The sequence below is a fragment of the Dunckerocampus dactyliophorus genome, chromosome 1 (genome assembly GCF_027744805.1).
Source record: "Dunckerocampus dactyliophorus isolate RoL2022-P2 chromosome 1, RoL_Ddac_1.1, whole genome shotgun sequence".
In the NCBI taxonomy this organism is placed as follows: domain Eukaryota; kingdom Metazoa; phylum Chordata; class Actinopteri; order Syngnathiformes; family Syngnathidae; genus Dunckerocampus; species Dunckerocampus dactyliophorus.
This window is the reverse complement of record NC_072819.1, coordinates 40,652,092-40,673,417: the sequence shown is the minus strand read 5'-3', so window position 1 is coordinate 40,673,417 and position 21,326 is coordinate 40,652,092. Positions and strand designations below refer to the sequence as shown.

At 39.8% G+C, this 21,326-nt stretch overlaps 3 protein-coding genes across 4 annotated transcripts; 2 read left to right on the top strand and 1 right to left on the bottom strand.

Annotated features, from left to right (window-relative positions):
• The first annotated feature begins 250 nt into the window (after positions 1-250).
• Positions 251-6,596, top strand: lmod3 (leiomodin 3 (fetal)). Its single transcript, XM_054784803.1, has 3 exons — positions 251-1,027; positions 1,140-2,669; positions 3,908-6,596. The coding sequence occupies exons 1-3, from the start codon at positions 740-742 to the stop codon at positions 3,953-3,955; spliced, it is 1,866 nt and encodes a 621-aa protein (XP_054640778.1). The 5' UTR covers positions 251-739; the 3' UTR covers positions 3,956-6,596.
• LOC129186494 (PRA1 family protein 3-like) lies at positions 4,677-9,206 on the bottom strand. Its single transcript, XM_054784814.1, has 3 exons — positions 8,939-9,206; positions 7,408-7,625; positions 4,677-6,021 (listed from the first exon to the last, which is right to left on the bottom strand). Exons 1-3 carry the CDS (start codon positions 9,118-9,120, stop codon positions 5,846-5,848), a joined length of 576 nt encoding a protein of 191 aa, XP_054640789.1. The 5' UTR covers positions 9,121-9,206; the 3' UTR covers positions 4,677-5,845.
• A 119-nt stretch (positions 9,207-9,325) lies between these two features.
• Positions 9,326-21,262, top strand: uba3 (ubiquitin-like modifier activating enzyme 3). 2 transcript variants are annotated; one of them, XM_054784589.1, is made up of 18 exons: positions 9,326-9,557; positions 9,659-9,721; positions 11,020-11,131; positions 11,213-11,293; positions 11,369-11,451; positions 15,816-15,896; positions 15,994-16,037; positions 16,123-16,187; positions 16,275-16,430; positions 17,485-17,587; positions 17,691-17,801; positions 17,902-17,955; positions 18,644-18,680; positions 18,768-18,849; positions 19,071-19,171; positions 19,355-19,418; positions 19,512-19,566; positions 19,650-21,262. In XM_054784589.1, exons 1-18 carry the CDS (start codon positions 9,538-9,540, stop codon positions 19,736-19,738), a joined length of 1,401 nt encoding a protein of 466 aa, XP_054640564.1. In that variant the 5' UTR covers positions 9,326-9,537; the 3' UTR covers positions 19,739-21,262. The 2 variants fall into 2 exon arrangements, with proteins under 2 accessions (XP_054640564.1, XP_054640574.1); XM_054784599.1 differs by having other exon boundaries at positions 9,331-9,557; positions 9,659-9,697.
• Positions 21,263-21,326: the final 64 nt, after the last annotated feature.

Below are 21,326 nucleotides of genomic sequence, written 5' to 3'. Positions count from 1 at the left end.
TATATCTTAAATTGCTTATTCACTCTTATTATGTCTACTATATTGGGTAATAGGATTGTAAAGGTGACTGTAGGGTGTTAGTTCATGTCTAAGTGGCTCTAATAATGTTAAAAAACATATTTAGAAGGTTGTACGTAAACAGGTTTTCTATGCTCTAACTTTGAAAATATTCCATTTATAAATAAGGAATCCTCCTTTGCGGAAATTCACTTTTCACAGATGGGTCTGGAACCAATTAACTGCAATAAACGAGAGATTACTCTACGGGTGCATCTCAGTAAATTAGAATGTCATGTAAAAGTTGAATTCAGACAAAGACCCCAATTAAAGGCTAAGGAAGTCTTTGCAGTTCATTTTCTGATTGCAACACGAACCAGTAGTTTACAGTATTGATTTTTTTTTGTACTACTGTTTCGTTCCCATCAGGCCTGAGAAAATTGTCCACCTGCTGCTGTCATTCTTGCCCTTTTCATTTGCCTGAAGCAACTGCTATCCCAAAAGATCCCAATGGCCAACAGAAAGGAGGGGCTGAAAACAGACTGATAGCATGCCTTTGGCCCCCTACTTGTCCCATAAATATCTCCCATGCACTTCACAGGGTTCTAATTTTAGACTACACATGAGGAGCAAAGCAACTTTAGCTGCTAGTTAAAAGCTTGCCAGTTTGCTCTGTCCGGTGTCACTGTTCTGACATACGTGTTTTGCCTCCTTTGATAGACTTTGATTTGAGAGCACAAATATGTCCAACAATCGAGATACAGAGGATCTCAACGAAGAGGACATTGATGAGGATGAACTCCTTGCGATGCTTTCGCCTGAGGAGCTTAAGGAGCTCCAGAGTGAAATGGATGTTATCATTGCTCCAGATGAGAGTGTTCCAGTTGGACAGAGGCAGAAGGACCAGACAGAAAAGCCTCCGACTGGAACCTTTGACCACAGATCCTTGGTCGGCTACCTCTACTGGGAAAAAGAGTCCAAACGTATGCTTGAGGAAGAAAGAGTGCCTGCTACTCTGCTGCCCAGTGAGGTAAGAGCGCAGACTCTCAGACTTAGAAACAACTTGAGTACATCCAGTATAACAATGGCTCTTGGGAGGACACAGTACTAATGATATTGGTCTCATTGATTGTCTTCATCAGAAAACATTGAGGCAGAAAGCTGAAGAAAAAGAAAATGCTGTGGAAGATGAGCGCAATGAAGTATATGGCGTGACTGAGGAAGTAATTGAGGAGACGGCCGTAGATGGTACCGGAGGAGAGGAGATAATTGAAGTAATTGAGGAAATTGTTGAGGAGTTTAAAGAGAGCAATGAAACAGACAAAGAGATTTATGAGAAATACAAGAAAGAAGAGTTGAAGCCAGCTGTGAACGAGAATAAACATGAAATTATGGAGCAGCGTGATGTGGACACAGTCAAGGAAACAGGAAGCCACAAAGATGGAGCAACAGAAGTCAAGGAAGAAAGTGAAACGACAGATACTTTGCCTCCTATTGAGCTCTTTGACGATGCAAAGACAAATGAATCCAATGATAAACCCCAGGAGAAAGAGGAGAAAAAAATTAATAAATTAAAAATTCCCAACCTGGCACTGAACAATATCAAAATGACGTCACGACCTTCAGGAAATGAGACAAACTTGGAGTCAACGCTTGACAAGATCCGCAACAACAACCCGTCTGTCACAGAGGTAAACCTCAACAACATAGAAAACATTCCCAAAGAGATGCTCCTGGACTATGTCAACGCCTTGAAGAAGAACAAACATGTGAAAACCTTCAGCATCGCCAACACAGGTGTCGATGAAAACATTGCGTACAACCTGGCCAACATGTTGCGTGAAAACCGCAGCATCACCACTCTGAACATCGAGTCCAACTTCATAACAGGAAAGGGAATCGTGGCCATCATCCGCTGCCTCCAATTTAACGAGACCCTCACTGAGCTGCGATTTCACAACCAAAGGCACATGCTGGGTCACCACGCCGAAATGGAGATCTCACGTCTGCTCAAGGCCAACAACACCCTCCTGAAGATGGGATACCATTTTGAACAGCCAGGTCCAAGGATGGTGGTGACCAATCTCTTAACCAGGAATCTGGACCGCCAGAGGCAACTGAGAAAGGAAGAGCAGAAGCAGCAGCAACTGAAGGAACAGAGGGATGTCATGCAGTTGTACGAGAGCAGTCTAAACCTGCCTCCAGGTTTACTCGAAATGTTGGGGTATATACCTCCTCTGGAACTCCTGCAGAAGCATGGGCTTGTCGCAACACCTCCAGAACTGAACACCGTCCCTCCTGCAGAAGAAGAACCTCCACAGCCCCAGAAGCAGCTTAAACACAACAGCATTCCCAGACAATCCAGTGCTGAACCCCAAAACCCACTGAGGGATGTTCAGCTGAAAAGAACTCCCAAGAAACGCAACCCTCTTCTAGAGTTAGACCGAAGGGATGCCAGTAGACCAGATAGAGCAAGTTTCCAACTGAGGAAGACTCCCAAAGTAAAGAACACAGGCACACAAGGGACGCCGGATGAAAGAGCAAACCTGAGCGATGTGATCAAGACGCTGAAACCCGTCCCTCGTAGACGAGTGCCTCCAAAGGTTGATGTAACCCCTCGTGATGCACTGCTCAATGAGATCAAGAAGAGCAACGTGGCTTATCTTAAACCCGTAAGTATGGAATTGTGCTCGGTGATTAACAATCCAAATTAGTCTGTCTGTCCAGGCAGGGGCCTTTCAATGATCCAAACACCTTCATTTTAAGAGGTCCATCTCCGTTGATATGGGGGTCCCACAGGGCCTGCAGATTTTCCCAAAAGCATATATGCCTGATTACCTCTCACCTCCGCAGTGTATCTACTGTATGGTGAGCACACTTTCAACAGGGAAATTACAGTAACGTAACATTTACTGTAAGTATTACTAACAACATATCTGTATTATCATACCCGCTATAACCTCAGTAAGGGGAGTTACACTGCATTTTAACCTTGTGGTGACCAGGCATGTCCACTTTTTGGAGTATACTGTATAAAAAGCATCCAGCTGGCATTTAAACATGTTCCATGATTCCGGTAACTCGGTTGGTATATATTACACCTCTTGCAGTGAATTGTTGTTTTTTTTTCATCTCCGATTTCTGCATTGTCATTGGCTAGCTTTTCAGTCACTACTGGGCATCACTGAAGGAAATAGTTAGACATTGGTGACCTGTCAGTACGTCTGTTAAGTAAGTTAGTGATACAGTAGTTGTTTGTTAATGATAGTTTGTTATGAGTTCATTTGGACAGGTGTTGAAAACGCAGAATGAGCACGTAATGTAGTTGTTTTATTTAAATCCCTTACCTATATATAACAAAAAGTTTATTTTGTTAAAAAGCATCAATAGAAAGTAAGCCATTTAAGATCAGCGTCACTGCAGTCTGTTGTTAACTGCCATTGGTATATTAACGTTGTTTTGATAAAAGTTGCTCAAAAGTAATGCGGACGGGAATGCTATAAATAAGTATTTTCCAATGCCAGGAAATAGTAATACAAAACTATACTGCATTTTGAAAGTAATCAACACTGACGATGTGCAAAGATCTTAAGAGCTCAGGCACAAATGTGGCATAGCATAGCCCCCCCATAGGGCTTCCCAGTGGATTAACTTTATATACATCATCGTATCCTGTTCAAGGTCTTAGGGAGATGGAACCTATACCAGCTGGGATGAAAGGCGAGTTAAAGAGGACTGACACTGACACAGACAAGCATTCACATGTTATACATGTTTTTGGACATCTGCATCTTATGTTTAATGTATTAAACCACACACCTTTAAAAGTGTAGTTATACAGCCTTATCACTAATGAACAGAACGCCAAGCATACCTTCATTCAAATTAATTCCTTTCTTGTTGTTTGCAGGTGCCGCTCCCTAAAGCATTGGAATCAAGTGAAACAAGTCTCATCTGAGCCTGTGATATATTACCATGTGTGTTTGTACTGTATTTGAACATTTCTGTTCAGCTGCATTGGAAATGAACTGCGCACAGTGACACGGAACCACATGTTTATCACAGATTTAACGCCTGGTTGTTTTTCCACGGTGGTGTTTGACCTACCACAGTATGTTGTATGTTTTACACAAAATGCATCACGGCTCTCATTATTTCTTCCTCTGAAGAAGAGTGTGTTTATTGAGAGGGGAGGTAACTGTTTTATGTTCATTTTCCGCACCTCGTGCTAAGAAGGCTTCAATGAATATTTATTAAATGCTGGAGGATTTGTGTTCAGGGTCCAGCATACCCCCGCGACCCTAATGAGAAACGGCATAGAGAATTCATGGATGGATGGATTTGTGTTAAGTCTGTAATTTCAAAACAATTCCACATTGCCCTGTGGGTAAATCGTATATATTTCAACAGGAAACAGTTTGTACCAGTAGCCCGAAGGTTAAAAAACCCCGGAAAACACACGCCTGACCAAAATGTTGATCCAAGTTATATTATACAGTTGACTTTGCAACGTTGCAAAAACATAATCCAAAAGGCTGCATCAAAATCTGGAGTGAATCTTTTGTAAATGATCTGGGATTACTTTTTCTGGGAAATTTCATAAATAATATTGAATTAAAATGATGTTTTGTGAACAAACAAGAATGCGACACAAACTGAAAATGAAGAGGAAAACAGCATGAACTGGGTTAACTTTATTAATAGCATAGGATACGACCATGTTTTATTTTTGACTCTGCGATCACATCATCACTATTGATGACTGAAAAAAATCACATAAAACATTGATGACATAAAACGTAACATAGCATCTATCCAGTCACCTTCCGACCCGCCTTCATGCACAAAATGTGCAGTCAGTGTGCGAGAGAGAAAAGCTTCAGGGAACATCTGCTTAAGAGTTAGCAGTATAAAAGGAACACTACAGATACAAGCATGTTTCTTTTACATAGAAAAGGTTTCTGTTATAATGGAGAATAGTGATACAGGATGTTACTGATCCACGATTGACAAATAAAAAACAAGGATAATATTTCTGTTAAATTCGTCATTTTGTGCATCCTAAAGTTATTTTAATCATGTCACAAATATAATACATGCCTACAGCAAACATATACAGTACATACTATAGTAGAAGAAAGCTTAAAGTGCCATTCCTTTTCATTTGCATAGCAGCGATCAAAGGCGATGCGCTCAGGCCAGCCTGTGCTTTCAGCACATAGTCACGCTGTGTGAAAAGTAATTCTATTTATACACAGGACTATTAGTGACAACACATGTACACCAGAATACTGATCTTGGATCAGTATTCATAAGGGTCCTGGAGTGACAAGATGGAAGTTTTTCTGTTCAGGAAAGCTGTGGATTTTACTTTTTTTTTTGGTAAATATGGTTCAGAAATAAAAGCTTGCGTCACGTATAATGAGGTAGCAAGGTAAAAGCATGTGATTTACTTTCAAGAAAACAAACTGTAGTTTTACAATTGCACTCAAGATTTATTTAGATATTATGTCTTATTTTGGTCGAGGAAAGACCCAGGCTATGTGTGAACAAAGTGCAATGTCAGCAAGGGCATAATGTACGTGTGGTGGGTTATTAACATGTTCAACATGGGAATGCTGAAAGAGTTCATGCAAAATACCTTTGGTGCTTTTTGTCTGTCAATTGTGATTTACAGTATGCAAAGTGTCTGTACGAGGGAGTGTCTTCATATACATGTATACAAAGCAAAAAGGAGAAGATGGGAGGCAAAAACATACAAATGTCTACTCTCTATGAATAGTCAGGGTAAATTACACCTAGATTGTAACATATACGGTGATGGAAAAGATCTCTCTTTGCTACAATCCTACTCCTTCAGTTTGCTCTCGATGAAATCCTGAATCTTGTTTACTCGCTCCTCCTGCTGATCTAGGAGATCCATGATGATGCCCATAGGAGTCTTCTTCAACCCAACACCTTCCATCTTGTTCTCCAATCGATTCTTCATGTTGCGCAGTCTCAGGGAGGCGTGGATTAGGATGACTTCACAGCAGCACCAGGAAATAACATTTTTCAGACGTTAAAACAAGTATATTTAGATGCTCTTCTCTTGAAATAAAATGTGACACTGAGAGAGACAAACAGATGCAGGTGTTAGTCTAAGGGGCAGATACTGAAGGCATGACATCAGTCAGTAAATGTGGTTGTGTCCACATCAACAAACCATAGTGATCTGTAAACACAGGCGGCGGTAGGCTCGCCCCCGGGAAAGTGACCAAGCTGTCTCCACGGCCATGTTAAAGCTTTTGTTCCAACATTTAAATGTAGGCAGAGAGGAGTAAGAGAACATGTGCAAGTGTTGCTACATGTGCTGAGCGAGTCATAATGAGAGTTTGGAAATTGTTTGGCCACAAAGAAACCTCAGTTATGCTTCCTTGAGTGACTCATTGCACCCATCAATGAGAACACCGGTAAGCCAGTGTTGGCAAACTCCACTTTAAAAAGAAAATACCATGTGTTGAAACATAGAATGCACCTCGAGTGTACTTTTTTTGTGTAAGATGTATTGTCTCCACATGCTTAACGCAGAAGTAAATAATTACTGGGATTTGTTTGCCTCCGAGGATCCCCATATTGTTGTCCAGTGTAATTTCATTTTATATTGTAAACACAAATAGACAGGGGCAAAATGACTGTGACTTAGTCAGACGGACAATCATTGGTCACTTGTGCATCCACTGCACACATTATCACCAACACACAGGAGGAGTCCACCAATACTACTTGCATGACACTATGGAGACAATAGCAGGTTAGTGGGGGTTGCTGTGGTAATGACTGAGATGCTATTATCCTTATTAGAAGCCAGTGTACTGTCAGCAATGTCTTAAAATTACTAATACTGTTGCTTTAAACACAAATATTAATAAAATTTCACATTGCTAAACTCTGCCCCCAATTTTGTATTTCAGAATATAGTTGCACTTAGTTTTTCCCCTTATTGCTCTACAATTGCAAACACGCAGTTCAGTGTCTACCAGTCACAAACTGTCTTTGCGACAGTCACAAACATGCATTCTGTCTACCAAATGTATAATTGTAGGGTAGTCAACTCACCAGCCCGTGATTGTTCATTGCAGCATTTTATAGACACGCCACTCTTGTCACCATGTCATTAGCACTTAACTGCTTAAGTATTTTCCTGATGTGTTGCTAGTGCAGCAAAAGGTCAAGTATGGCGTACACTTTCAGAGAACATTTGGAAGTAAATATTGGAGAAAGGGGTCATCTGACTGAAATAAATCTAATTTACTGAGTCCCAGAAGACATTCCAGAAGTGAACCACTGACTATAATGAAATATAACAAAGACAGTTCAAGTGGAACTAAAAAAAAAAAAAAAGTAGAAACTCTTCATGTAAAGACTTACGCAGTAAAGGGAAGGTGATGCCGAAGATAAAGACCATGATGCCACCGCACAGCGACAGCAGGAAGTAACTGGTGACCATGACAGCCATGACAAACAGAGTGGGGTTCTTCCTTTTGAAGTTCTTGATGGTGGCTTGATTCTCCCCTGCCCATACAGAACCCATGAACACCAGAGTCACCACAGTTCCTCCCAGAAACATGCCAAAAGGGTTCACAAACCTACAAAAAGGATAAAGAATTGGTGCTTGGTGTTATCAGTGACAAAGCAATATTTGTGCAATATCTAATAATATGTGTAAACAAGAGCTGCAGATCGAAAATGGCCACATTTTGGACACCAGTCTTTGTAATTGATCGTGGCACAGCGCCATGATAAAAGAAAAGCAGCCACACCTTCAAAATTAGTTGTTTTTTTTTAAACTTGAAAACAATGTTAATATATTGTGTGAATTGATATACAGTACATAAAGCATATATCCACACAATGACCACAGCTAGTCTGAAAACAATTAAAAATTTCCTAAAAATGTTTGTGTTTTATTTGGATAAACATGCACCGGAATCGCCCGGTTGGCACTTGCGCATGTGTGACCAGATAAAAGTAGAGGCCCATCTTGTGTTGACGTTCACTTTGTTTCTTATTATCGAGAGAATGAAAAATAATCTGTAAGATGTGGAGTCAATTGACGACAGCTTGTCACAGGCTAAGCCTATCTGTGCCAGCGTGTGTGATCGCTCATGTTTCAATCTCATTCGACTCTCTCTGTGGCGGCAGTGAGCGAGCTCGTTTTTGATCCAAGGGCGAGATACAAGCGCCTATCACATGATCACTTAACAATCTTGCTTTCTTGTTATCATTATAAGAGTTGTGACTTGTCTTCAAAACACTAGCTGTGTGTCTTAGTAGTTCAACATAAACACATTGTGTGTCCAGCTTTAAGATCTATCACAGGGGTCTCCAACAGGTAACTCACCAGCTGATGTTAACTAGTTCACCAAGGCATATTTGCTTCACCTCTTTTTATTTTTAAGTGTTCTTTTCAAACATGACACCTGTATTTAATGACAAATGAGCACACTGAGTGGAGATGTGCTTTGTAAATAAATATTGTGTTAATGTGCCCCCTAGTGGCTGTGAGAACATAGAATTCAAACATTTAAATAATAATAATAAATATAATAACACGATTGAGTGCTGACAGAGTCGAATCCTCTGCTATTCAAACATTTAGTAACATTTTAGCATTGGACTAGATGACACTATACAGTACATACCAGAGTGGACATCTGACTATCAGCATTCACATAATAATATCAACGTGAGTGTCTAAAACACCAAAAAATGCATGTACTGTCGTTGTAACTCACTTAACTGTACGGTGCTACAAAATGAACCGTAGGGAGGTGACTGTTGGCACAATAGCTGCTACAAGAATAGCAAGTGAGTCACGATGGGTGTGGATGCAAACTATGCAGTGCTAATTAAATCACAGCACCCATGCTAAATTCTTAGCTAGTTGCACGGTACTAACCCAACGATGAGGAACACCACCAAGGCCAACGCGAAGTAGTTCGTCTGGTAGTACATTAAATTGCTGATTATTCTGTTGTTCCACTTTGTAAGGTCTCCGAACTCTGGTTTGGCGAAGCGGTCCGTCCCGGGGAAGAAATCATCCCACGGTCTGAGTGGTGCTAGCTCCATTTTGGCTGCCATGAATTCAATGCGTAGCCGGGGGCTGACACCCAACACACATTACAGTGCCTGCCTGCCTGCCTGCTGCTATGTGACAAGTCAGCTGATCACTTACGTTTCCGTCCACAGCAACATGACGTGAACCAAACTCTCGCGAGAGTTTAGGCAGCTTGTTGTCAATTTTGCTGCTGCGTTGCAGAGCTCACAGTTTAGTACAGTAGTACCAGTCTAAAACATAATTAAAATGTTTAAAAAAAATCGATGTTTTGGTGTAAAAAAAATCTAGACGATCTTGAGACGCAACAATGGCTATAGTGCGTTATTTTGAAAACAAGCGAAAGCTTGCCAGTTTCGTTTCCCAGGAACTGCGTCGAGCTGCGCAGCTTTGACGCTCGCTACCTTCCCCCGTCATACTCGAGGACATGGGACCGTGAAAGTATGGCGGATGCCGAGGAGCCGTAAGTCTCAATGGACGAAATGATATTTAATCGTAGTTAAACCGCTCACGGTTTGGCCATGACGCGGGATGCTTCAAATCTATTCACCTTTTTTCTTCCAGGGAGAAGAAAAGAAGGCGAATAGAGGACCTGACTGAGAAGTTAGTGACGAAAGCTAATGAAAGGTCTCTGCCCGGCAGCAGGGTTGCGTTTCGCAGTGATCCGCCGCCGTCGCAGCCACTGCTGCTGCTGGGCCAGGAGACGTGAAAATTTTTGTATTTTATCAAGAACATTACTAAATAAGCCCGTCTTACTGTTAATCACTAAACACAGTTTAAGGCTATGCTCTTAACAAATCCATTTTGGTATACAATACCCACCCCGTTACACCCACTGACCACATTATTAGGTACACAGATATTTATCCTGGAATTAATATTCTATATGTATTATATTTAGGTAGCCAAATTGTTTTAGGGAACTGACACGGTGTCCATTCTGAAGTTTAAACCAGTCATCAGGCATGGTTAAAATGTGATACAAGTCACTTTGAACAATGTTTTTGGTGTAAACAAGTCAATCAACTGAGATTTATCTTCATAAAACCAGCGCAATTTATGACAAATACTAGTTTGGAAAATAAAATTACACCATCATGCATTTATTAATCCTAAGAGTTATATTTTATATATTGGCAATAATGTACTGAAGTGCAATATGCCATCAAGTTATGCAGAAATGAAATTGGATCATGGCTGTTCTGATCATGGCGCCATATAGGCAACACTACTTCTCCATATTGTTGCTGCCTCTTTTTAACAATGAGAAATGTATTCAATAGTCATTCAGTCTCCTGCATTTGGGAAACTCATGTTGATGAAAGCCTTGTGCACAAATAAGGTGTACCTAATGAAGAGTGTTGTCTTAACATTTAGCAGGTTGTGGATCATCCTTTAGAACACATGCTCTAATGATTCAGAGATCTTGCGAGGTTAAAATGTCTCATGGGCACTAGGCCTGGGACAATAATAAATTAACCACACAATAAATGAAAATAAACACAATAGTTTTGCCAGCTTCAATATATTGCCTTGTGCATGCGTATCTGTTTTCCTTGTCTCTCCCCTCCAAACAGGTAGGAAGAGGGTTCAGTCCGTGCCTTGGCATGTTTGTTCCATAGAACGTAGTGAGCTCTTTTGTTAGTCATACTTGTCTTGGTGGGTGGAGGCAGGGGTCCGGTAGCATACACACAGAGTGCAGAAGAGTTAACATAGTAAAAATTAAATCAGTAGATTGCAATATACAGTCACGTATTTTTTAAATATTTTGTCATTGTACTTTTCTTAAAAGTAATGTTAAAATCTCATCTCGTAGACCCAATCTTGTCTATCGTCTCAACTCGCGAAGTCAATGTCTCATGACACCCCTCTTATTGAGATATCAAGGATGTACTAATGCAAGTGAGTGTATCTTGTGTGTCTAGAATGGCTGTAGATGGTGGCGCCTGCGACTGGGACGGCCGGTGGAATCACGTGAGGAAGTTCCTGGAGAGACCTGGCCCGTTCACCCATCCTGACTTTGAGCCCAGCACAGAGGTGACACTTTATAATGGACATTGTTAAGTTTGAGCGATGCATTATCATAAGGATCCCCGCTTGGGTCGTCTGTTTCCTCAGTCTCTGCAGTTCCTGTTAGAGACCTGCAAGATTTTGGTGATCGGTGCAGGCGGGCTTGGATGCGAATTGCTTAAAGATCTGGTAAGAAATAGTTTTAAAGCGAACAACCTGGCCTTACAGCTATGGTCTAACACAGGCTCATTGTTGTTATTGTAGGCCCTGTCTGGGTTCCGCCTCATTCATGTGGTTGACATGGACACTATTGACATGTCCAACCTCAATAGGCAGTTTCTTTTCAGGTAGGTAAAAACTCAAACGTATGGACGCTCATAAGTAATATCAGGGTATATCCTTTTCAGTTACACTTCTCAGGGCATTGAATCGATTGCAACTGGACTGTTCATGTTGTCTTAGAAGATGTTTCGCCGCTCATCCGAGCAGGGTTTAACACCTAGTCATTGAGTGTGAACTTAAGAAGCCTGCTCGGATGAGAGGCGGAATGTCGTCTAAGACAACTTGAACAGTCCATATGATTGACGCTAGAGCCTTACCAATACTGAATTATATCTTTTCAAGATTTTGGATGCAACATGTGTCACTGTTTTATTTGGAGAAGGTTTACATTTTCAATGTTTATAATGGTAATAGAGATCTCATGGGAATACATGTTATCTCTGTCAATTGTGGCATATTTATAGAGCTGCAGCAATTAATTGATGATTATCAAATTAATTGACAGCTTTTGTGGTAGTTGTTTTTTTTTTTATTTTAAAATGTAACGATCTTCTGATTTCGGTCTCTGAAATGTGAATATTTCCTTTAATTTCTTTAGTCATCCATGAAAGCAGACCTATTATTTTGTTTTTTTAGGCAAAACAAGATATTCACACACATCATCTTTGACTTTGGAAAACGGTGATCGGCGTTTTTGGCCCTTTTCTGATAACCAAACCACTGTTTCACTGTTTGTGTTTGGTTCATGTTGATTTGGTTCATCTAGGGCAGGGGTCTGCAACCTTTACAATCCTTTTGCCTTCTCTTAAACTAAAAAAAAAAAAAAAAGTCTGAAGCTGCAAACGTAACACAGGTTTTATTTTTTTAAATATTTATTATATTTTTTTTATTTATCTGTTACAACAGCAGAATGCAACATACAGAAGTGCAGTTTGCGAGGCCTATTTGATTCCTTCCGGTATTAGTTTATGTAAAATTAAAAAGAACACGTAGCCCTCTTGAATATAATTAAAAAAAACAAAACAAAAAACTATAGTTGTAACTAGGCAGTTTAAAATAAGAAATAAATAAATTGAGAAGCGTTTCTGGTGTTCTCATCTGTTTAATTTGGCTTGTGTTGCTGACACTTAGTGCTGATCTTCCCGATGTTTGGGCTCTTCACACAGTATTGTAGGCCGATATTGATACATTGTTAAAAAAGTATTCATGGTTAACGTACCGCGGGGATTGCACACTCAAGAAGCCGCCTACAGGTAAATGCAAGGGCCAGAGACGTAGATGTGATGCATATTTCAATTGCTTAATTAGAAACATTTTTTTTTAAATTCAATGTTAAAGTTTCACTTTGAGCTACAAGATATAAAATAAACCAATTTAAATAATATATAGATACACTAGGTCCCCAACTTACGAACACAATTGGTTCCAGACGACCGTTTCTTATGTCGAATTGTTCTTAAGTAGGGGAAAAGGTAATATTACCAATGATATAGGTACTACATGTACGTGTATACATATACAGTATATGTATATGTATGTAAATATGAGTTTGGGTGCAGTAGTAATATTAAACGAGGATAATTAATGAAAAAAATAATAATAAAAATGATATAATAATACGTAATGATAAATGTTATCTACCTTTGAAGAGGAGTGGTCGAGCATACATCGTTGTGGTGGAGTTGGAGGAGGAGTTATTGAAAAAAAGGACAAGTCGTCGTCGTCGTTAGACTCTTCTAAAAGAGGTAGTGTTCTGTGGGTGGTGTAGAATTAAGCAGGCCTATTAACTCTTCATAAACTTTGATCACACGCTCTGTCCGGGTTGTATAATTTAGCTTTCCGTTTAGCCTTATCTCCCCAGTGTCTAACTCTTCCTCTGTTGGTCCCATTAGCTCTAATGCTGCCTCTGTTGGTCCCATTAGCAGTGTCACAGTGCCCTCTACTGGTCAAGCATGTACAGTAGCAGTATAAATACTGATTGAGCGACTACAAGGCAAAATAAAATAAAATATAGACCAGTCGGCGTGTGTTCGTATCCGTGAATGTTCGCTAGTCGGGTGTTCATAAGTTGGGGACCTAGTGTAATTATACTAATAAATAATAGTCTTTTGTCATGTTCAAAAGGAGCCACAACAAGGAGGCTGAAGAGCCGCAGGTTGCCTACCGATGGTCTCGGGAAGGTGTCGGCAACCTTTACTATAAAAGAGGAATTTAACCTCCTCGCCTACTAAAGAAAAATTGTCTGGAGACGCAAAACATAATAGCTTATAAACTTGTAAAAGTTTTAATCTTAATTTTATCTTTTTTACAACAGAATACAAGAAACATAAGAACAGTGCCTGACAAGTCTTGTCGCTTATCCAGCTCGTAGGAACAATAAATAATAACTTTTAGGTGACCAGAAATAGCTTATATAAAAGGCAAAAGCCTCAAGATTGTGCTTATTTTAGCAAAATAAAGTCCTGTGTTATTCATTGAGTTTTATCATTGAATTAGGGCAGACAGGTCATATTGTGCTAGGACAAAAGTCTTGTCGCATACCAAAATAATGTAATAATATAATAAATTATATTTTCCCTGAAAACACAAAACACAACATAAAGTCAGGGTGCCTTGGTAAGAAGAATTCAAATTGTGTATGACTCCCATGAGCTTGGAGGAGTCCATCCATGTCTCCGCAATGACTCAAATAACGTCAATCATCTGGAATGGCAAAGAAAGCAGTCTTGCACGACTCCCAGACTTAATCACAGTTCTTTGGTTTCATCTTCCAAACCTCCTCCTTCATCTGACCCCAAACATGCTCAATTATGTTTATATCTGGTGATGGGGCGGGCCAATCCTGGAGCATCTTGACCTTGTTCACTCTCAGGAACTTTGACGTGGAGGCTGAAGTGTGAGAAAGACCGCTGAAGAATTTGCCCTCTCTTGTAATTTGTCAGGTAATGGGCAAGAAGTATTTAGAGCGACATTCTTAAGTGTTAAGATGGTCTATCTCTCTTCTATTCTTAATTCCCTTTTTTTGCCATTTTTGTAGCAACAAATTACTTTCTCCAGTATAATGTTGTTCAACTGATGTTCACGAGGGTACCACAGCGTGTTGTGAACACTGTTTTTATGCAGACAGAGGAGGTAGTAATAACTCCAGAACTTAGAACACCTGTAGGAATTAGTTGCATCAACTGCCAAGGCTTGATCAACTTTCATTTCTGCAGAACAGCTTTAAATTGTTGACCAATTTTGTGGTCCCCGAAACAGGCCTTTTTGGATAATTCTGAAATACACATTTTTCAGTTTTGGGTAACCTTATCCTTTTTTTTTTTTTTTTTTTACTTCAGGCACTTCACCACTTGCCTTTGGACCATTTCAAGCTATTAATTGGACTTGAACGACTTGAATTTCAATAAATAACTGGAAAAAATGGGGTGTTCTAAAACTTTTGACCGGCAGTGTATGTTGTCGCGGTTTCGAGCCTGGCGTGTGCATGGCTGGACTGCAGGGATGACCACTGTTGCACGTGTAGGGGAACTTTGAAATGAATAACTACTTTGGGTGCTTGTTTTGAAAATGTCTTTCAACATTTTTTTGTTGTTTCTCACCACATATCAAACATACTGTATATGTAAGCCAGCATCACTGGCAGAGAAAACAAAGCAATATGCCCGAGCAGAATAAAAAACTCTTATTTTTGTTCTTCTTTTTTGGGGGGGATATATTTAAGGTGACATTACCGCGGGGGGAAAAGACATCTCTCTCATGCTTCAAAGGCAGGCAGGCAGGCAAACACTGGCTTCCCCTAGTCAGAACTCAGCCATGATGCATTTACGATCTTACAGAAAGTCGGATATTTTAAACCTTTTCCAAAAATGCGTATTTACCCCACTCAGGTGTTAAAAAAATCTTGGAGCATTGCGAAGGGAGCCACATCAAAGATGCAGAAGAGCAGCACATGGCTCTGGAGAGTTGCTGACCTCTGGTCTAGGGCATAACTGATTACTCGATTAATGAAAACAACATGCTTCAGATTAATTGATTAAGAAAGTAATCATTAGTTGCAGCCCTACATATTTATATAATGTTCCTTATTGTACATTTTTCAAAGCATGTTTTAAACTATGACTTAGAGAACCTTTGACAATGTTATTGTGCATCCACATGTATATAGAAATGAATGTGAAAATTCAGAAGGTTCTATCTCTGTGGGATACACTGTGGTAATCTACAATCCCTTAGTTAATGTATGATTGCTGTACCTCAGCGCAATATATTTATTTATTTTTAAATCAAATCTGATGGATAATTGTTCAGATAAGTTTGACTCAAAGCACTAGCAGTGCATGTTTTTGTCAGCACCCTACCAGGTGAAACTTGTTTTTCCTCATTGCTATACATAGATTTTGTTTTCATCTGTCTTGACTTCTCTCATCAGACCTAAAGATGTTGGACGACCAAAAGCAGAAGTGGCTGCCGACTTCATTAACAGTCGCATCCCTGGATGTAAAGTTGTCCCGTATCTTTTTGGAGCAACGTCAGTCTATGTGACAAGAGTTTATGTTTGATTAAATAACATGACAGTGGTTTTAATTCCTTATCAATTTGTCGTTCAGTCACTTAAAAAAAATTCAGGACTTTGACGAGTCTTTCTACAGGCGTAAGTTTCTATTTCTGATGAGATAACTGCATCAGTGTGTTTAAACAGCTCAGACTGTATTGTGAGTCTTTTTGTCTGACTACAGAGTTCCACATTATTGTCTGTGGGCTGGACTCCATCATCGCCAGGCGATGGATGAACGGCATGCTGGTAGGAAGCTACATAGCATTCACCAGATGCTTGTCTAGTTTAGCAAGTTGAAATTTAGCTAAATTGAACTTTTGGTGCGTTGTATAGATATCGCTTCTGAGCTATGAAGATGGAATACTAGATCCCAGCTCCATCATCCCCCTTATTGACGGCGGTACGGAAGGCTTTAAAGGAAATGCTCGTGTCATTTTGCCAGGCATGACGGCGTGCATCGACTGCACACTGGAGCTGTACCCCCCGCAGGTAATGCTCACGCTCATTTACTAGTTTTACTCGAAGCTTTGACATCTATCAAGTTTTTAATTGGATTTTGACCTCAACAAAAGTAGAATTTGATTAGGGTAATAGAAAATGTTATATTTGCACTTTTGCATAAAACGATTCCTTATAGTGAAACAGATGTGCTTTATTAGTCGCTTTCCTTGTATTCTGTCATGTCATATGACCTTCTTCAGATGCCAGCATATGATGGTATGTTCTAACAGAGTCCTTTGTGTATACGTCCTCCATATGCTCGACTCCTGATTCAGCTAGCCTTGGGTGTCTGAGCATTTGAGTCTACCCTTCACCGTCTCTGTCCCTCACAGGAGGAGGAGATCACCCCTCCCCTGGCATTTGTTGTTTCCTATTTTAACTAACATTTATGCATGAGAGGTTAGACATTTTCTGTCTGTTCAGGTTGTATTGAGTTGTCTCCTTGCGTGCAAGTGTTATTGAATTGTACTTGTCATTATTCTGAAAGAACTTGTCTGTTCTCTTACCTATTTTGGAGCCAGAAGTGGATTTTCCAGTGATAGAAACATACCTGTCAACATTTGCGTCATAAAATATGACAAATGTCTTGGAAAAATAATCGAAAATGAACCCCCCCCTCCTCCCGAAGCAAGACAAAATTTTGCAAGGGAGGGGTGCTGGTATAACCGTGGTATTTTACTGGTGCGCTTCTATTATTTTGAAGGCCTGACTTTACCAGCTATAGGATGTATTACTGTGATCTTGCCGGAGATTTTTTTTCTTTATATACTGTAAGTTAAAATACTGGAAAAATATGTGAAACTGCTCAAATGGGAGGACTGCGGTAAAGAAGGGCAGCTGAATACAGCGGTTTCCCTGTGGAAATGGGAGGGTTGAAACTTCAGTGAAAGCATAAGAAGCCAAAAACTAATTCAGATCACAAGGTGATGCAGAAAAGCATCTAAAGTAAACGGGCTTTGCCAGTGGCATGTGAGCCAGTTTGCACTCTTGGCACCCAGTATGTGTTTTGAAGACTTTCACCTTGTCACTTTACAATACACAGACTCATTTTCCAATGTGCACCATTGCGTCCATGCCAAGGCTCCCTGAACATTGCATTGAATATGCCAGAATGTTGCAGTGGCCGAAAGAAAAGCCATTTGGAGGTAAATTGAGCAATGTTTGTGTTATATGCTGTATAAACCAGCTATCTTTATCTGTCTTCTTGTGATTCTTGACCGTGAAGAATCCTTGCTTCTCACCCTGTAGAAACAAGTTTAGACGGAGACAATCCCGAGCACATCCAGTGGGTGTTTGACCGAGCACTAGAGCGAGCCGCACAGTTCAACATCACAGGAGTCACATACAGACTCACTCAAGGTTTGGACAATGAATGAAATACATTATGTTTGGTTTCTTTTGGACTTTTCATCAGAATGGACAGCATTTTGCATTTTTTTTGTGATACTTTCTGTTGCAGGTGTTGTGAAGCGGATCATTCCTGCCGTGGCATCGACTAATGCCGTTATTGCTGGTATGTAACTTTTGCTGAGGCAGATTGGAAATGTTCGTTTGTATTTGTTATTTTCATTTTGCATTGTGCCTTTACCTTATTCATCACTTTCATCTTCACTTTGCAGAGATAATATATTTTACCGGTACCCATTTTATTTTTACTTTATCCTTCTTTTATAACAGCTTATAATAATAATGATAATTTTGTACACTGGTTTGTAATAACGGGGATAGTGTCTGCTGTTGTCAACGGTGGCATTTATCACCGCCTGTATTTGTGGACCAGCCAAGTCACTGTTCATTGCTGACTGCTGAGTACATAGACAGGTTTTGTTGGAGGAGGCAAAGCCTACATGTGTGTCTCCATTGGTCTGTTGATTACCTGGTCATTATGCATCCAGAGAAGCAGATTATAGGTTAGAAAATCTTGAGTATTCTTCTTTCGGTGCCCAGAACACAGATGTTCAACAAGCCACTTTGACCCACTGATGTGATGATTTATATTTATACCCAGTGAATTACGTGTATCAGCAGAATCACAAGCAGGCAACACAATGGCATCACCCGTCAGTGATAAGAAGTGCAAATAAAAGGCTAACATGGTTCTTTTGAAAATGCCTTGCGGTTTTACAAAAAGAGGAGGGATTAGTTCCTCAGTCTTGTTTTGCTGTCATTCATTGCTCTTTTTCTTTGTTTGTTCCCCTCAGCTGCTTGTGCAAGTGAAGTTTTTAAAATTGCTACAAGGTTGGTAGCAGATGCATGTTTGAAATTATTGAATTAACTCTGCTGCTTTGGCAATTGCACTTGGCTTACCTCTTTTTGCTTTTGCAGTGCATATATTCCTTTAAATAATTACCTGGTCTTCAATGACGTGGATGGACTCTATACTTACAGTTTTGAAGCGGAACGAAAGGTTTGTTGCACACAAAAAAAAGTATCTGTAATGCATTGTATTCCAGTTAGAGATTTGTGGCATTTAATTTCCGTAACTTTAAACAACAATATATTTCCAAGTACTTCAACAACATCCAGTATGTTGGTTTGTTTTATCAATTACAAGAAATCAATTACATCTTCTCTGAAAGGACATTCTACACAGCCAATAACCTCATCCTTTGTCTTTTTGATGGGCAGGATAACTGTTCAGCGTGCAGTCAGGTGCCTCAAGACCTCCAGTTCCCACCTTCTGCAAAACTACAGGAGGTTTTAGCGTACCTGACAGAGAATGCCTCCTTGTGAGTAACACTTTTCCAGAAAAGCTGCAATTCTACCAAGCAATACAGTTCTAGTTGGTTCATTGCGGTATCCAGAAACAGTTAAAACCAAAACCAAAAGTTTAAACCAAACAGTCCTGCTTGGTAAAAACTCAACTCAAAGTTGCTGAAAAGTGTCTGACTTAATGTTATTATTATTTCCAGACAAATGAAATCTCCAGCTATCACTACAACTCTGGAGGGCAAAAATAAGACACTCTATCTGCAGGTAATGTAATGGCAGAACTCAGCATGTTGTTTTCAAAATGTCTGTGTATTACTGAAAACGTCATGAAAAACACAGATTTGCTTTTAATTCCAGTCTGTTAAGTCAATCGAAGAACGAACCAGGCCAAACCTCTGCAAAACCTTAAAAGGTAGCAAACTACAAGACTTCTCTGTCCTTGAGCTGCCGACATCCATAACTGTATTTTTTTTTCTTTCTTGTCCTGTCATGCAGAGCTGGGCTTGTCGGACGGACAGGAACTAGCCGTGGCAGATGTCACCACGCCTCAGACTGTCCTCTTCAAGCTCAATTTCACTGCCTGAATGCCATTTGGAATGCATAGCACTGATGTGATGTTTGACTTCCTCTGTCACAATGTTACTGTAGCGCATTTGATATAAATGTAAATAGGACAAGTACATTTTCACTTGGTGCGGTAGCATTAGTAATATTGTTTACTCGTGTGTCTGCGTGTATGTCTGCGTGTGTGTGAATTCTCGCATTGCAGCTCTTCAAACAAGAATAATGCACTGTAATCAAGGTTCATTATTGTCACAATAGAAGATTCATCAGATCAGCTTCACTTTTTAGCATCATGAGTACCACAACATTTGACCTATGTCAGAAAATCCATCCATCCATCCTTTCTCTATACCGCTGGTCCTCACAAGGTTCGCGGGTTCGCCTATCCCAGCTGTCCTTGGCCGGGAGCCGAGGTACACGCTGGACTGGTTGATGGCAGAAAATACGTAGATGAATTTTGATGTGGTCTTTTGATTGCTTACCCCAGAAGAAGTCCAATGGGTAAACATTTTATTCACCTTGCAACTCAAGTCCCGGAATTCTTAGTTACTTACATTCAAATCTGGCTAAATGAATGTGCTTACAGCCAAAACCCACAAGGTTGAAAGGGTAACAGGGGTAGGGAACCTATGGCTCGGGAGCCAAATGTGGCTCTTCTGATGACAGCATCTGGCTCTCAAACGTTTCTTAACACGATAACATTATTTTTTATTTTTTTCGCTGACATTTTAAAGTAAAACATTACAGAAATCAGTTTTAAAAACATTCAAAATATAAAACTTTCTTATTCATTTTAATACATTTTCTACCACAATGCAGTTGGGCCACAGCCAATGCCAGCTGTCCTTCCAATATTTTACAGGTCAGACACCAAAATTATGATTAGTACTGGAAAAAGCGGTAGCCTATCTGGGTCATTGAGATGTCAAGAAGTGAAATTACCACCTTTAGCCAAATAGTCAGCTAACTAATTCTGCAGAGCCAACCCTTTTGACGAAATTGGCGAAAAGAAAGATTCGGAGTATGGTGCAAAACCTGCAGCACCAGAAGTCACATTAATGGTAAGAAAGTATAACAATGTTATTAAAAAGAATACATTCAAAGACTTTCTTCGATTGTAAAATTGTTGTTCTTGCTTAAAAATGCACACATTTAGTTGTATTCAGTGTTAAAACATATTTTATGGCTTTCACGAAAAATACATTTTAAATATGTGGCTTTCATGGCTCCCTTGGCCAAAAAGGATCCCGACCCCTTGTCTAGAATATGTTCAAATGCAAGAATTGAGGTAGAATACCATTGTTGATGGAAACAATTAAGGCTTTCTTATATATGCGAAGTACATAAGACGCTTTGAACTGAAGGCTGACATTTTTCATCATGTATGATTTTTTTTAATATATATTTTTGTTACTTGCAGGCATGCTTCTCTGAAGAGCATCTATTCAGATTCTTAGAGTTCCATGGTAACCTTGAAAATACTCTTAATACACTACTGTATTGTCAGAAACATTTACTTAAATTAAAGGAAAACATGCAGAAAATGTAGAATTTTGCTGATTTGTTGTCAGTTTGAAAGGCACAATATCAAGTTAAATTGTTCATGGT

Excerpts from the sequence above, each read along its gene's own strand:
- lmod3 (XM_054784803.1), top strand. The coding sequence starts at position 740 with ATGTCCAACAATCGAGATACAGAGGATCTCAACGAAGAGGACATTGAT. Across the intron at positions 1,028-1,139 it reads CTACTCTGCTGCCCAGTGAG|AAAACATTGAGGCAGAAAGC; the intron begins GTAAGAGCGCAG and ends TGTCTTCATCAG. Across the intron at positions 2,670-3,907 it reads ACGTGGCTTATCTTAAACCC|GTGCCGCTCCCTAAAGCATT; the intron begins GTAAGTATGGAA and ends TGTTGTTTGCAG.
- LOC129186494 (XM_054784814.1), bottom strand. The coding sequence starts at position 9,120 with ATGGCAGCCAAAATGGAGCTAGCACCACTCAGACCGTGGGATGATTTC. Across the intron at positions 7,626-8,938 it reads GTGGTGTTCCTCATCGTTGG|GTTTGTGAACCCTTTTGGCA; the intron begins GTTAGTACCGTG and ends TCCTTTTTGTAG. Across the intron at positions 6,022-7,407 it reads CATCACCTTCCCTTTACTGC|TCATCCTAATCCACGCCTCC; the intron begins GTAAGTCTTTAC and ends GCTGCTGTGAAG.
- uba3 (XM_054784589.1), top strand. The coding sequence starts at position 9,538 with ATGGCGGATGCCGAGGAGCC. Across the intron at positions 18,850-19,070 it reads GTTTTGAAGCGGAACGAAAG|GATAACTGTTCAGCGTGCAG; the intron begins GTTTGTTGCACA and ends TTTGATGGGCAG. Across the intron at positions 19,172-19,354 it reads CTGACAGAGAATGCCTCCTT|ACAAATGAAATCTCCAGCTA; the intron begins GTGAGTAACACT and ends TATTATTTCCAG.